Source organism: Pelodiscus sinensis, unplaced genomic scaffold (genome assembly GCF_049634645.1).
Source record: "Pelodiscus sinensis isolate JC-2024 unplaced genomic scaffold, ASM4963464v1 ctg59, whole genome shotgun sequence".
In the NCBI taxonomy this organism is placed as follows: Eukaryota; Metazoa; Chordata; order Testudines; family Trionychidae; genus Pelodiscus; species Pelodiscus sinensis.
In genome coordinates this window covers 559,853-574,448 of record NW_027465846.1, presented here as the reverse complement: position 1 = coordinate 574,448, position 14,596 = coordinate 559,853, and the positions used below count along the sequence as shown (strand labels likewise).

Sequence of the window (14,596 nt, the reverse complement as noted above, 5' to 3'; positions counted from 1 at the left end):
GAAAGAAACACACTGGTTACTTGAGCCCCAACCTCGGCACTGAAAAAGGAGACACTGAGTGCTTAGCTAGACCTAGGCATTGCTAGGGACCCTGAAGTGCAGGTCCTAGCCCCAGCCTTGCCATGTTACAGTAGACAAGACCCCTTTCATTACAAGCCCTAAATGCTCAGCATCTTTCAACAGCCTCTTCCCAGTCCTCAGTGCCAGCTCCATAGGGGACCTAAAACAACCCCCTTGTCTACCCAGCACAAGCGGAAAGTCAAGAGACTCACCCGATCATTTTCGCCGCATGCAAAACCGTTTTACCAGCCTAGGAGTAAAAAGCTTTTCTAGGGCGAGCCCAGCTCTTTCTATGCGAAAGTGGGTGGCCCTTAAAAGGGCCTTTGGTGGAACAGCGACACGAAGCTTTACGCAGCGATTTAACCCCCGAAGCCGTAGAGAGTGCGGCCCTGGCGTTTCAGGGCGTACACCACGTCCATGGCCGTCACGGTCTTGCGCTTGGCGTGCTCGGTGTAAGTCACCGCGTCGCGGATCACGTTCTCCAGGAAAACCTTCAACACCCCGCGGGTCTCCTCGTAGATCAGCCCGGAGATACGCTTGACACCGCCGCGGCGAGCCAGACGGCGAATAGCGGGCTTGGTGATGCCTTGGATGTTATCCCGGAGAACCTTGCGGTGCCGTTTGGCGCCTCCTTTCCCCAGCCCCTTCCCGCCTTTGCCACGACCAGACATTCTGCACGAAGAACTCTTACTACCACAGCAACTCTGAATAGGCAGCGGCATGCTAAGGTTTTATATAGCAAGGGGTCCGACCTGAGTGAAAACTGAGCGAGAGCTGGCGCCGCCGCCCGCCTCTTTCCCCGCCCCTAATGCCGGCCTGAACGGCGCTCCCGGCTTCCCCAATGAAAGATGGCGCCTTGGCCTCTCAGCCAATCATCAAGCAGCGGGCATTTTTAAATTTGAACAGCAAAGCTTGGCGCCCAAGCGGAAGTGCCTAAGGACAAGCAGTGAACACGGAATGAAGGTGAATGAATTCTTCCCTCCTCCCCTTGAGGCCACCAGAGCTGTAAGGGGATGGGGATACTTCTCACTGCCCAGGACCCCAAACTGCTGAGCCTCGCCTCCTGCAAGCTCCGCACTTTACTGGCTAGGATTTTTAGTTTCCTAACACACTAGAAATAAAATCAATTTAATTTCCCCCTAATCCCAAGTGCATTCTGCCCAGTGGAGGCTATTTGCTTTGAAACGCTTTATTGTGATTGCATTAGAAAAAGAACATTTTATGAGCACCCTACCCCTTGTCTCGGTGGGACCGACTCCAGATTTGGGGTTGGGGATGGGGATAGGGAGGGAAATCAAGGCAGGAAGGGCAGAATGTTCTCCTTTTACTGTGTGGTCAGCCTCTTTCTGTCTTTTGGTCAGGAGACAAGTGTTAAGAGATTTTCAAAGCGCCCCTCTCCCCTGGCTCCTACAGTCAAGTGGCTAATGTGATGAGTTCAGGCTTCATTAACGAAAAAATAACTTTTCCAGTCTTCTTGCGTGTGCAGCAAGCTTCAAAAAGTGACCCCCCCAGATCAGGCCACCGGAAAGACTCAGGCAAATAAAAAGGCTGTACATAATACAGTGATTTTAAAGCCAATCTCATGATTTTTGAGAGGGGCGAGACAAGAGGGAGGCCCTTCAAAGCTTGACTTTTGACTGAGATTTCTCCCTCCGTTGGTATGAGCCTGTCCGGGATGGGCGGTTTCCTTGGGTCGGTGTGGTGTAAACAGGATCAAAATGCCCCTCCCGGCCCGGAATGAAATTCACCGGGTGTTTCAATGCGACAGCTGGCTTTTCGCTTACGGGAAATCGCTCTCCCTCCCCCCCCGCCTTTCCAGGGCCGGCTTTGGCGCCATTTTTGTAACAAAGGCAAACAAGCTTCTCCTCTTTCACCCCCACCCAATCCGATTTTAGAAATCCCGCCCGAAAGCAGCTTTAACGGAGATTAGCAAACAGCGGTGAAACCCCGTTTAGGAAACAGGGGAAAAAAAAGTCCTTGCCTATCCTTTCTCAGGGAAGCCAAGAGAACTTGGTTTTAGAAATTCAACGTCCCCGTAAAAAATCGATTCAAAACCCTGGCTGTCCCTCCACTTTCCTATGAACACATTAGGCTTCAGGCGTGAAGTATAGAGCACCTCAAAACTATACCAGTTAGAAGAAACGTAGGGAGAGATTTCAGTTTCCTCTTGCCCACCCACGTGAGAACAGCCTTACTAGTTTCCAAGTCATATTAACTTTAAAAAACCTTGTATATTTACACTAAGGAAACTGCTTATGCCTGTTAAAAGGCACGAGTGGTCTCAAGAATTGTTAAAGGAACACAACATTATGCTATTCTAGAACTACATTCCATGCAAAACCTGCTGTACTTTCATGGTTTTGTACTGAAAACAGTGACTGTAGCTCTGATAGGAGAAGTTGGGTGGCTCTTAAAAGAGCCTTTGGATTTTAGGAAGTAACAGCTTCTGAAGGCGATACAAATTACTTGGAGCTGGTGTACTTGGTGACAGCCTTGGTGCCCTCAGACACGGCGTGCTTAGCCAGCTCCCCGGGCAGCAGCAGCCGCACGGCGGTCTGGATCTCCCGGGAGGTGATGGTCGAGCGCTTGTTGTAGTGCGCCAGGCGGGACGCCTCCCCGGCGATGCGCTCAAAGATGTCATTGACGAAGGAGTTCATGATGCCCATGGCCTTAGAGGAAATACCGGTGTCAGGGTGAACCTGCTTCAGCACCTTGTACACGTAGATGGAATAACTCTCCTTCCTGGTCTTGCGGCGCTTCTTGTCGCCCTTCTTCTGAGTCTTGGTCACCGCTTTCTTGGAACCCTTCTTGGGCGCGGGAGCGGATTTTGCTGGTTCAGGCATCGTGAAAAATACACAAACTGCAAAGCACAAAAGATGAATGAAGCATGGTGTGGGAGAACGCCCTTTATTTATAGAGCAACTATGCAGATGAAGGAGCCTAATTGTTACTTTCTTATTGGCTAACACTGAGTAACACGTCACCGCCGTTGTCTTCTCAAGCTACACAAGCTAGCTCTAACTTTTCCCCTTCTTATTGGATAGTCGTAGCATCCTAAGTCCCTATTGGCTAGGTGGAGAAGTAATGCTCCCATTGGCTGTTTGAGGCAGAGCCAATCAGAAGTCGCTCGCCTCATTTGCCCGAGCCTATAAAAGGCTGAAGCGGAAAAAGCGCAGTATCGTATCTGGAGTAGTTTTGAGTTTTTACTTGTGTTTGAAATTTTTTAAGATGTCTGGTCGTGGAAAACAGGGAGGTAAAGCTCGCGCCAAGGCTAAATCTCGATCTTCTCGTGCTGGGCTGCAGTTCCCCGTCGGCCGCGTTCATCGTTTGCTGCGCAAGGGAAACTATGCGGAGCGAGTGGGTGCCGGCGCCCCCGTTTACATGGCCGCGGTGCTGGAGTACCTGACGGCTGAGATTCTGGAGTTAGCTGGTAATGCCGCTCGGGACAACAAGAAAACCCGCATCATCCCCCGCCATCTGCAGTTGGCCATCCGCAATGACGAGGAGCTGAACAAGCTGCTGGGCAAAGTCACCATCGCTCAGGGTGGGGTTCTGCCCAACATCCAGGCGGTGCTGCTGCCCAAGAAAACCGAGAGCCACAAAGCCAAGGGCAAATAAGGAGGCGGCTCTGAATTTCCTGAACCCAAAGGCTCTTTTAAGAGCCACCCACAGCTTCAAAAAGAGCTGGTGTCTGAAACCCGTGTCTATGGGGTGGGGAATTCAACTTGTTCAGAAGTAGGCAGAGGAGTGATGTAAAAGTGCATATAAACAGAAAAATGGGGCTTTTAACACTCTGGAAATAGACTGGGTTTGGTATCAGGGCTTTTCCCCCTATGAAATCAATTCCTCCCAAAGGCATTTGCAGTGGTGTGAGTTACAGTACAATTAAAGTAAGGAGAAAAATTGGGTTCTTTTAGTAGAGTTTTTGAAGTTATCTGATGGGAGGGCCTTTTAAAAATCAAGAATACAATACATTCTAAACTGCTTGAGTTTTGAGTATTTTGCCATGTGAGCTCCACAAGTCCAGATATATTAATATTCCATGTGTGAGACTCATGCCCTCTCTTTTTGCCTCTGAAAGTGTAGCCCTATTCTGGCTTAGGCCAGGAGAGATTAACTACAGCTCGCTCTGCCTGGGGGTTACTAGTTGGACCTAAAATGGATTTGCAAAATCTGCCCAGGTTTTCTCCTCTGCTCTCATTACAGCAGCTACAAAATAGGAGCATGCTCTCAGCCCATGAATAAAATTGGGTGTGAAATAAGGGCTGTTTAAGAATGGACATAGTGGATCAAACCAATGGCCTGTCTAATTCAGTATGTTTTCTGATAGGGGCTGGTGCAGTGTACATCCGTGGGAATTAACAGAACAGGCAATCAGGGGACCCTGTTCCCTCCCTGTGGTAGTTGGAGATTGGGGAAGGCAACCCCAAGCATCCCTAAACACCCTGGCTAATAGCCATTGGATTGATCTTCCATTAGCTTATTTTCTGAACTGTTACAGTTTTGGCCTTCACAATATCACAGTTTGCTGGGTTGGGTGGGTGTTGTATGGAAAGGAAAAAGTGCTTTTTTTTGTAGGTGGCTTGTTTATGTGCAGGAAACAGATGGAAAGCCTCTAAAATGCTTTCCAGAAACTGCAACCTGGTTGAGAACTCCCCACACCTCTTGGCAGGGCAGGGTGTTCATCTGCTCCCTCCCCCCATATTAGGTGTTTGACAGAGCACTCTTCCCTTCTTGTATGTGAGTCTATTTTGCATGAACATTGCTTATGCCTGTTTCTCTGTATTGCACCACTGCCTGCGTGTTGGGAACCTTGGAGCAGGTGAGGTGTCTCCAGCTGCCTGCACCTTAAGCAATGGCTGCTGCCCTTTGTCACCTGAGAACCAGGAGAGGGAAGAGACCAGGGACACTTTGCTTGGTAAGACAAAAGACCGGAGGCAGTCAGAGTGCTGAAAGAAGCCAGTATTTCCTGGCTTGGAGCCCAGAGAGAGGGCCTGAGCTTTGACTCTGGGCCCTCCTCTCTGCAAAGTGGACTTTACGTGAATGTTCCTGCTTTTTGTGCTAACAAGATCTGTCCTGTGTTCTTGTCAACTAATAAACCTGCTGGCTGGGAGGCACTGGTGGTAGTCCTCTTAGCTTCCCCAGACAGATTCCCTGCAGGGAGTGCATGATGAAAATGGGGCTGAAAGCTCTAAGAGTCAGACCCATGAAGGCTGCTGCCATGTAGGCCTTTTGCCCTGGTGATAGAGTAGGCATGCTACTCTGGAGTCCTGCCTGTCTTCCTTTCTGGAACAGCTCCAGCCTTGGTCCTGGGAGTCCATGACACTGGGTCTTTCAGCTCTCCCCTCCATGGTCCAATGTCTGTATGCCTCCAGTCCTCCTTCACCCAGTAGGATCTCTGTGTGAACTTCCAGAACGTCCTTCCTTCCCTTGCATGGGTTTCTGCATGCGGCATCCTTCTTCTACAGTGCCATTCTCTTGTCTCCCAGTCCACGAGCTGTGTACACCTCTGCCCAGGCCCATGCATTCCCTTCCCGTGTACCCCAAGTAACCTTGCTGTGTGGGAGAGAAATTTTTTCAGTATACCTGTATCAATATGTGAATTGGGAGGAGAAGCAGAGGTAAAAAGGGGGTAGGTATGAATGGTCTCTCTAATCTTTTTCATCCATGTGCAGAATAAATTTTGCTCTCCCCACCAAAGCATGTGGAAATGTGCACCACCAGTGGAAACAAAACCTAGCTGAGAGTGCTCTGCTAGTCAGCTGGGTGGCATTTGAATTTCTCATGAGCAGCTGCACAAGCACCCAGCTTGCAGGGGATGCTGATGGGTATGCTAGAGGGGGTTACAGGGCATCAACCAATTATGTAATCTACAGGCAATTGCAGAAATGCTTGAGGCTGGGCCTGTGCTAAAGAACTGGTAGGAGCTTAATGTTTCCCTATTTGGCTTTCAAATCCATCCCTGGTTCCCCTAAATCACTCTGATCATTGATGCCAGAACTATTTCCTGAACACTGGGAACTGACTGGATGTAAGATTCCAAAGTTCTCATATTACAGACACAACTCCCATTCGGTTCACCAGCTCAGCCCAGAATTCTGTTCACAGTGGAATGAGCCTCTGCCCCTCTATCACACAAGGGGGAACACTTTAGCACCAGACACACACATTGTGTCATTAAATTCTAGCTTACACCCCTATTGCACAGGAATTTCACGACTCCCAGACCTGGTTGTTTGGGAGGGAATCTTTAAGGCAGCTGAGTGAGGTAACAGATGTAAGTTGCACTTTAAAATCCCTCTGGCCAAACCAGATTTATCCATGTGAATGATCAGAACCTGTCATTATCAGGAGCAACTGATGCTATGCAGCAAATGGGATGGAGGAGGAGATCCCAAAGCAGCCTTGTCACAGTGATGGGTCCACCCCTGCTGTCCAAGGAGGGCATCCAGACAGGCTGGCTCTAGCATGTTAAGATGCACCACCCCTACTGGGCACCAGCGTGATCCCAGGTTGCTTGGTGAATAGGCAAAACCAAACAAAGCCTTTTAATACAGAAAGATGAGAAGCTAGACATCGCAGAAGAAGGAACAGCGGCCATACTTACAGAATGGGGGCCCCTAGACTGGGAAGCAGTGAGAATAATTGGAGGATCCTAGTGGATAATTAGCTGAACATACAATCCCACTACAACACTGAGGGCCAACCATATAATACAGGCCACAAGTGTATAAATGGGAGTGTCTAGGAGTAGTGAGGCTTTTTGTAACCTGTTTATTTGGCAGCAGTTCTGGTACCCACAATTATAGAAAAATATTGATAAACTAGCCGATAGCCTGTCATAAGATGGGATTTTTGGGGGTCTCTCTCTCCCTCCCTCCTCCTCCTGCCTCTCACTCTCTTCTCCTCCCCCTTCTGCCTCTCACTTGGGGTACCGCGGAGCCCAAATGGCCACTTGCTCCCCCGCAGCGGCCTGGCTGAGAAGCACAGAAGTCAGCCGAGCGCCAAGCTGGGAGGCGAAGGACGTGAATCAGGCAACAGCCAATATTTCAGCATTACAGAGTCACAGACATTGAGCTACTATATATATATATATATATATATATATATATATATATGAATGATTGGAGAGGGTTCAGAGAAGAGTCTACAACACGTGGGTTTAGACTGGATATAAGTGGAGTTAATTAACCTTTGGGACAATTTACTAAGGGTTAAGCTGGAGCCTCCAGCACTAACAATATTTAAGGATTGCTACTATATTTCAAACAGGATTTTGGAAACGACCGATGGCCTGCCTTAGACAGGAAATCAGAGTAGATGAACACACAGGTTTCTCCTGGCCCTTGACTCTCTCTAACTCTGCCTAAGAGACTATCATTTACTGTATGTTTGAACAAGGCAGCTGAGCCCCTAGCTGATGCCCTTAAAATGGTACACAATGCTAGTGTTACATAAAAACACAAACTGGATATAATTGTACACTGGTCATCTGAAGAAGTGGGCTGTGCCTATGAAAGCTCATGATCCCATCTAAATGTTTTGTTAGTCTGTACAGGATAAACAAACAAATAATCTGGTAGCACTTTATAGACTAACTCAGCTATCCCCTGAAGCTTTTGGATACAACCAGTGAGGGTGAATTAAGCATTTGAAAGACAGATCAATTGTAGCTAATGGACGCAGATAAGATGGACACAGTCTTTTGGAAAATAGGAACACACAAATATTCAAAAGCATCTATTCATATCAACTGATGTGGAAAACAAAAAAGCCTACTTTAGACAAGATTTGAATGGATAAGAAACCTAAGGATGACAAAGCAGGAGTAGTCAATAGGGAGGCAGATCAAATGCAGAGCAGTTGATGCTACTTTATAGAACCCGGAAAAACGAACAAGAACGAGGAAAAAAACCCTTGTTTTACAACCAAATTCTATATGCAAGTCATAGCATAAAGCAATGCATTTGCAGGGACAGACACAAATGCAGACCGAATTTCGCGTGGGTGTAGTCCGACCAGAAGGAAAACTGAGGGGGCAACCAGCTGGAACCACCCCCCATTTCCGCCCCACCTTCCTATAGTGTGACGCACCTTCCCTCCCGCCTATGAGGCGCCGCACAGAGAATTCTGGCCAATCGCTAGACAGCTCGTAACTTTAAATTCAAAAAGTAGCTTTTTGGCGCCAACTGTGTTCCCCGAGCTTTGCACAGGAAATGAACAAACATTTCTCCACTGTTCAATAAACTAGTCCAAGTAAAAATTAGCATTTCAACGTAGGACACTGATTAAAGCTTTCAACCGCGCTGCTTACAAGATTGAATTAGTTTCCACCTGTGGCTAAATTGAAAATGTTCTCTAGAATTTTGTTTCCTACTAAACATGTGTGCACCAATATCAATTGTTTCTAGCTCTCCCTTTGTATTCCCTTGAAACATTTGAGGATCGTTCTTATAGACCAGTTTATTCCTTAAGAGATCAGTAGCTTGCCTCAAGTATAGAAGTTATAAAACGAATTGATATGAAAATTTGTAAGTTTAAGTTGAGATGAAAACATTAAGCCACTGAAGTGATGCTTGGGAAAAAATGGAGACCATCTAGATGCTACTTTGAATTTTTGAAAGTCTAAAATGTGATAAAAAATTGAAAAACAAACCCCAGTATTTCCACATCAAAATCCCCTTTAGTACAGAAGGGAGACAATGTAACATATTGCATTAAACTAACATCATCTCACCCACCAGGTCTTTCTAGTGAAAAGATTCAGATTCTAGTAAAACCAGCTATTCAATATTTCTATTGGTGAGATTCTAGCTTTCAAAACCTTTTAAGTCTGAAAAAATCGAGTATTATAGCTGAATATAAAGAGCCAATTGTTTAACCTGCACAATACTGATAAGCATACAGAATTATCCTCGAAACGTTTCCCAAATAAGTTACTAGCCCTCACTTAGTGTAAAAAGGTGTAGAATCAGTATTTATTGCATCCCAATAGGAGTATGTTTATGACTTACCAAAATTGGCTATACAGACGTATCAGATTAAATGTTAACAAGTTAAAACATCGAAAGCAATAAGCTCTTTTATGGATCGATTAGGTGGCTCTTAAAAGAGCCGTTGTGTTGTGGTTTTTTTTTTTTTTAAAAGATCGATTACTTAGAGCTGGTGTATTTAGTGACGGCCTTAGTACCCTCAGACACGGCGTGCTTAGCCAGCTCCCCAGGCAGCAGCAGCCGCACGGCGGTCTGGATCTCCCGGGAGGTGATGGTCGAGCGTTTGTTGTAGTGCGCCAGGCGGGACGCCTCCCCAGCAATGCGCTCAAAGATGTCATTCACAAACGAGTTCATGATGCCCATGGCCTTAGAGGAGATACCGGTGTCGGGGTGCACCTGCTTCAGCACCTTGTACACGTAGATGGAATAACTCTCCTTCCTGGTCTTGCGGCGCTTCTTGTCGCCCTTCTTCTGGGTCTTAGTCACCGCTTTCTTAGAGCCTTTCTTAGGTGCGGGAGCAGATTTTGCTGGATCAGGCATTTTTGCGCTGCTATCAGGAACAAACAACAGAACACGAGCAGAACAAGCTGAATGAGGAACGCTAGGGCCAACGCTTTATTTATAGGGCTGCTACGCAAATGAAGGTAGCCTAAGTCCTACTTTCCTATTGGCTGGGAAACGGTCAGCTCGCTAGAAAAGGACTCTCTACATACCTTTTGCTCTAAGACTCAATCTTATTGGATAACTTCAGCATCTGACTTCCGATTGGTCAGGTCAAGAAAACGTCTTCCCATTGGGTATTTTCCAGGCGCTCTTTAGCCGTCCAATCAGCAGTATCTGTCCTGATCATTGCGAAGGCATAAAAAGTCAAGAATGCGCTGGTTTGAATCAGGCTTGTTTTTGCTCTTAGGTGTGGCTGAAGTCTTTTGAGTGAAGTTAATTAGACTTTTACAATGTCGGGCCGTGGGAAGCAGGGAGGGAAAGCTCGTGCCAAGGCGAAGTCCCGGTCTTCTCGTGCTGGGTTGCAGTTCCCTGTAGGTCGTGTCCATCGTCTGCTGCGCAAGGGGAACTACGCGGAGCGAGTGGGCGCTGGCGCTCCAGTTTACATGGCCGCGGTGCTGGAGTACCTGACAGCTGAGATTCTGGAGCTGGCTGGCAACGCCGCTCGGGACAACAAGAAAACCCGCATCATTCCCCGCCACTTGCAGCTGGCCATCCGCAACGACGAGGAGCTGAACAAACTGCTGGGCAAAGTCACCATCGCTCAGGGTGGGGTCCTGCCCAACATCCAGGCGGTGCTGCTGCCCAAGAAAACCGAGAGCCACAAAGCCAAGGGCAAGTGAGGCTGCTACCGCCTTGCAGGCGAGGGGAAACTCCTACGCTACTCGAAAACTCAACTCCAAAGGCTCTTTTCAGAGCCACTCACAATCTCCGGCAAAAGAGCTGTTTGATCCTTATCGGGGTTTGGGGGGTTTGTTATAAAGACATAACATAAGGTGAAGGCAATAAAAACCTCAAAGCGTGTTGGGACCATGTATGAAAACAAACCTATTTTAAAGAACGGTTCCCCCCCTGTCTAATGTGAATCCCTTCCACCGCGGTGTGATTTTAATAAAGGAAAAGGAAACCGGGATGGGTTGGCCAATATTTCAGAGGGTGCGGCTGCTCTTAGATCCCATGTGGAGCTGCCCAGTGAGCGGGGATGCAAACAAAGGCAGGCCGTGGGAGACCTGCCGGCTGAGCGCTGTACGGGAGAATGAAATCAAAAGCAGCGTTGAAGCTTGAGCGCTGTGCGCGCCGCGCCATTCCTGGGCACTGACACCGATTTCAGTGCAGCTCTTGCAAGGCTGGGCGGGTGGGTTGGCGCGCTGCGGAGGGTGGTTTATCTCTGGCCAATCCAGCCCAGCCCGGCAATTTTAACCTACAAGCGGCGGAGAGCAGCGCTGCCAGCTAATCAGCCGTGGGGGGTGGGGAAAGTTGCGTGTTTGGCCACCATCCCTGCGCAGCCCGTGAAATTCAAAAGGCTCAGCTGCCCCGGCGCGTTACTGACAATCCGCCACCGCGGGCGGCCCGTGACATTCACAGGCTCTGAGGGAGGCCCTTGGCCCCAGAGGCCCTCTGTTCACCCAGGGGCTGCGCCCCCCCCCTCGGGATTCCCCCCCCATTGAGCCCGCTCCCAGTGCGCCGTCTCTCCCCCACCAGGCACTGAGCACGCTCCAGTCCCCGCTGCCCCGGGAACCGAGCCAGCCCCTCAGTGTCCCTGCTGTCTCCCTCAAGCACCGAGCCATCCCCCCCCGTGTCCTTTCTGTTCTCCCAGGCATCGAACCAGTCCCCCCCACACTGAGCCAGGCCCCCAGTGTCCTTTGTCCCCCCCAGGCACCGAGTCAGCCCCCCCCCGTGTCCTTTCTGTTCTCCCAGGCACCGAACCAGTCCCCCCACACTGAGCCAGGCCCCCAGTGTCCTTTGTCCCCCCCAGGCACCGAGTCAGCCCCCCGTGTCCTTTCTGTTCTCCCAGGCACCGAACCAGTCCCCCCACACTGAGCCAGGCCCCCAGTGTCCTTTGTCCCCCCCAGGCACCGAGTCAGCCCCCCCCGTGTCCTTTCTGTTCTCCCAGGCATCGAACCAGTCCCCCCCACACTGAGCCAGGCCCCCAGTGTCCTTTGTCCCCCCCAGGCACCGAGTCAGCCCCCCCGTGTCCTTTCTGTTCTCCCAGGCACCGAACCAGTCCCCCCACACTGAGCCAGGCCCCCAGTGTCCTTTGTCCCCCCCAGGCACCGAGCCAGCCCCCCCGTGTCCTTTCTGTTCTCCCAGGCACCGAACCAGTCCCCCCACACTGAGCCAGGCCCCCAGTGTCCTTTGTCCCCCCCAGGCACCGAGCCAGCCCCCCCCGTGTCCTTTCTGTTCTCCCAGGCACCGAACCAGTCCCCCCCCACACTGAGCCAGGCCCCCAGTGTCCTTTGTCCCCCCCCCCAGGCACCGAGCCAGCCCCCCCCGTCCTTTCCGTCTGAGTATCCCCAAAGCATCCTTAATCTCCCCCCCAGCAGTGAGCACAGCCCCGCGCTCCCAATCTTGATTGAGCACGTGGTGCTTAGCCCTCCACTCTATAGCGTGACAGTAAAAGGGCAGGTTTTTTTTCCTGCCCAATCCCTACTTAGCCCGGGAAATTTAAACCCTTTAACGGTCGCAGTGCCGAAGCTAGCCAATGAGGAGCCAGGGTTATGCTATAAATTACACGCTGCAGCGCTGGATAGTTTATTCTGCGTCTGACTTAGCAGAGGTGTTCAGCGGTGCGCTGTAGCAGAGATGGCGCGTACCAAGCAGACCGCTCGTAAATCCACTGGTGGCAAAGCGCCCCGTAAGCAGCTGGCCACTAAGGCGGCGCGGAAAAGCGCTCCTGCTACCGGTGGAGTGAAGAAGCCGCATCGTTATCGCCCCGGCACGGTGGCCCTGCGGGAAATCCGCCGCTACCAGAAGTCCACAGAGCTGCTGATCCGCAAGCTGCCTTTTCAGCGCCTGGTGCGGGAGATCGCTCAGGACTTCAAAACCGACCTGCGCTTCCAGAGTTCGGCCGTCATGGCCCTGCAGGAGGCCAGCGAGGCCTACCTGGTGGGGCTCTTCGAGGACACCAACCTGTGCGCCATCCACGCCAAGCGAGTGACCATCATGCCCAAAGACATCCAGCTGGCGCGCCGCATCCGCGGGGAGAGAGCTTAGATCCCCCCCCCCCCCAAAGGCTCTTTTAAGAGCCACCACATGCCCACGCGAAAGAGACGAAATTCACAGCTTTTCTAGACACTAATTATGTTTCCTTTGCAAAGGGGCCAACTCTGTAAAGCTCGTTACGTTTCTTGTGGCTTTGTCGGTTCAGTCCTGCAAAAGCTCATTGTAAATGGGAGGTTCCCCCTTAAGTCATAATTGTTTAACAAGTTCTCAGGTATTTGCCGCTCTACAATTTTTACTCCCCTCCCTGTTTATTTCTCCAGAAAACATTTCTGGCCAGTCTATCCGAGAGGCAGCTGTGACTCGCTGTTTGAATTTGCTACACTGAAAAACAAACTTGGTAGCAAAATATTCCTTACGAAGCAGGCTGAAATGCATCTTTTCGCACTGTTTCCGAAGGATTTCTGAATTCATGGTCTTAAATATTTGATGCCACAGCCATGCTGTCATGGGGAGGGTTGTTGGCTTACTCAATAGCAAGGGGAAGAGGATAATCAAAGAAGACTTGAGCTTTAGGGGGATCCGAATTATCCGGTAACGGGAAAAACTTAAAACAAGGCTTTAAAATGCTGCTAGACTAACAAAGCATGTAGATGGTATGAGTTTTCGTTGGTACAACCCACTTCCTCAGATGAATGGAATATTAAAAGTAGGGATCCGAAAATAAATAGGGGGTGGATTGGTGTTCGGTTGGTGAAGTCATGAGGGTGTGGAAGGTAGTGTGTTAGCCAGCTATTGTCTTTATTCATACTTTTGTGATGGTTCCCAAGATTTTTAAAGTGACTTCCGCAGCGCTTCCCGCTCTGCAGATAACTCTTCAAAGGATTCGTTTTACTGCTGGTGTAAATCGATTCCTGTAACTAACTTTCCAGAATCTAAGCTTGACCCGGATGTACAGTTGCTTCCTTTTTTACTGGTCTTGTAATCTTTCTTTGAAACATTAGCTTTCATATTTTTGTCTGAATTTTATGCATAGACATCCAAAATCTCTTCTGGGATTCCTGGGGGCGGAGAGGGAATAATATTTCCCTGAAAAGGAATGTGTGTGAACTGAAGTGGCCACACAATGGAGCCATATCCTCATATAAGAAACAATGTATTTCTACATAGACGCTCTAATCTAAAGCAACACATGTTTTTTTTTCCATGAGGCTAGCCTAATTTCTTCGATCTAATAAACCAAAACACTGGGGAGGGGGGTCTGATAAATTTGGCTGAAGGCATGAATGAAGTTTTTTTAAGCTGGGTCTCCAAAGTTGTTAAAAACACAACTGTAATTAAATAGTTACTCGTCCCTGGGTGGGCTTGAACCACCAACCTTTCGGTTAACAGCCGAACGCGCTAACCGATTGCGCCACAGAGACTTCCGTGTGAGTGACTTTCTCGGGTCAATCATGGTATGGTTTCCAAGAGATGAGAGACTTCTGAAAAACTTCCAATCGGTGAAATCACCACCACAAAGAATCAATGGGGCAAGCCAGGGGAACGGGCCCTACAAGTGCAGACTAGCTGTGCGGGGTGGAGTTATGGGGAAGCTAATTATGTAAAGGATTCCTTTATGGATGAAGTTGGGGGGAACAAAAGAACCAAAGCGTGAGAAGAATTTGGAGAAGGACGCATCGTAGCCGGTTGCAGCTCCAACCAGGGCGAAAGAGGTGCTTGTGTCGTTCCCCTCAACTACAGTGCTAGGGAGAAGAGCTTCCCTGTTTCAGGTCTTCCTTGGGCAGCTCAGGCAACGCCGGTAGAAAAAGGGCCCTGCCCTGCCCCCTTTGCAAACTTTTTTACAGCTGCTTTTACCATGAGAGAGAGTGCACAAAGCAAGA

At 49.4% G+C, this 14,596-nt stretch overlaps 6 protein-coding genes and 1 non-coding gene across 7 annotated transcripts; 3 read left to right on the top strand and 4 right to left on the bottom strand.

Moving 5' to 3' along the window:
- Nucleotides 1-281: 281 nt before the first annotated feature.
- LOC102455816 (histone H4) lies at nucleotides 282-778 on the bottom strand. Its single transcript, XM_006128635.4, has one exon. It carries the CDS (start codon nucleotides 729-731, stop codon nucleotides 420-422), a length of 312 nt encoding a protein of 103 aa, XP_006128697.2. The 5' UTR covers nucleotides 732-778; the 3' UTR covers nucleotides 282-419.
- A 1,684-nt stretch (nucleotides 779-2,462) lies between these two features.
- LOC102455573 (histone H2B 8) lies at nucleotides 2,463-2,953 on the bottom strand. The gene has a single exon (XM_006128634.4). It carries the CDS (start codon nucleotides 2,901-2,903, stop codon nucleotides 2,523-2,525), a length of 381 nt encoding a protein of 126 aa, XP_006128696.1. The 5' UTR covers nucleotides 2,904-2,953; the 3' UTR covers nucleotides 2,463-2,522.
- A 280-nt stretch (nucleotides 2,954-3,233) lies between these two features.
- LOC102455079 (histone H2A type 2-C-like) lies at nucleotides 3,234-3,727 on the top strand. The gene has a single exon (XM_006128632.4). It carries the CDS (start codon nucleotides 3,289-3,291, stop codon nucleotides 3,676-3,678), a length of 390 nt encoding a protein of 129 aa, XP_006128694.1. The 5' UTR covers nucleotides 3,234-3,288; the 3' UTR covers nucleotides 3,679-3,727.
- A 5,431-nt stretch (nucleotides 3,728-9,158) lies between these two features.
- Nucleotides 9,159-9,652, bottom strand: LOC102454821 (histone H2B 8-like). The gene has a single exon (XM_006128631.4). The coding sequence runs from the start codon at nucleotides 9,591-9,593 to the stop codon at nucleotides 9,213-9,215; it is 381 nt and encodes a 126-aa protein (XP_006128693.1). The 5' UTR covers nucleotides 9,594-9,652; the 3' UTR covers nucleotides 9,159-9,212.
- A 287-nt stretch (nucleotides 9,653-9,939) lies between these two features.
- LOC102454558 (histone H2A type 2-C-like) lies at nucleotides 9,940-10,633 on the top strand. The gene has a single exon (XM_006128630.4). The coding sequence runs from the start codon at nucleotides 10,007-10,009 to the stop codon at nucleotides 10,394-10,396; it is 390 nt and encodes a 129-aa protein (XP_006128692.1). The 5' UTR covers nucleotides 9,940-10,006; the 3' UTR covers nucleotides 10,397-10,633.
- A 1,669-nt stretch (nucleotides 10,634-12,302) lies between these two features.
- On the top strand, nucleotides 12,303-12,803 carry LOC142823714 (histone H3). The gene has a single exon (XM_075914921.1). The coding sequence runs from the start codon at nucleotides 12,357-12,359 to the stop codon at nucleotides 12,765-12,767; it is 411 nt and encodes a 136-aa protein (XP_075771036.1). The 5' UTR covers nucleotides 12,303-12,356; the 3' UTR covers nucleotides 12,768-12,803.
- Nucleotides 12,804-14,063: 1,260 nt separating this feature from the next.
- Nucleotides 14,064-14,137, bottom strand: TRNAN-GUU (transfer RNA asparagine (anticodon GUU)). Its single transcript has one exon. It is a non-coding gene; the product is annotated as a tRNA-Asn (tRNA).
- Nucleotides 14,138-14,596: the final 459 nt, after the last annotated feature.

Bases quoted from the DNA above. Each gene is read 5' to 3' on its own strand.
- LOC102454821 (XM_006128631.4), bottom strand. From the start codon at position 9,593: ATGCCTGATCCAGCAAAATCTGCTCCCGCACCTAAGAAAGGCTCTAAG.
- LOC102455816 (XM_006128635.4), bottom strand. From the start codon at position 731: ATGTCTGGTCGTGGCAAAGGCGGGAAGGGGCTGGGGAAAGGAGGCGCC.
- LOC102455573 (XM_006128634.4), bottom strand. From the start codon at position 2,903: ATGCCTGAACCAGCAAAATCCGCTCCCGCGCCCAAGAAGGGTTCCAAG.
- LOC102454558 (XM_006128630.4), top strand. From the start codon at position 10,007: ATGTCGGGCCGTGGGAAGCAGGGAGGGAAAGCTCGTGCCAAGGCGAAG.
- LOC142823714 (XM_075914921.1), top strand. From the start codon at position 12,357: ATGGCGCGTACCAAGCAGACCGCTCGTAAATCCACTGGTGGCAAAGCG.
- LOC102455079 (XM_006128632.4), top strand. From the start codon at position 3,289: ATGTCTGGTCGTGGAAAACAGGGAGGTAAAGCTCGCGCCAAGGCTAAA.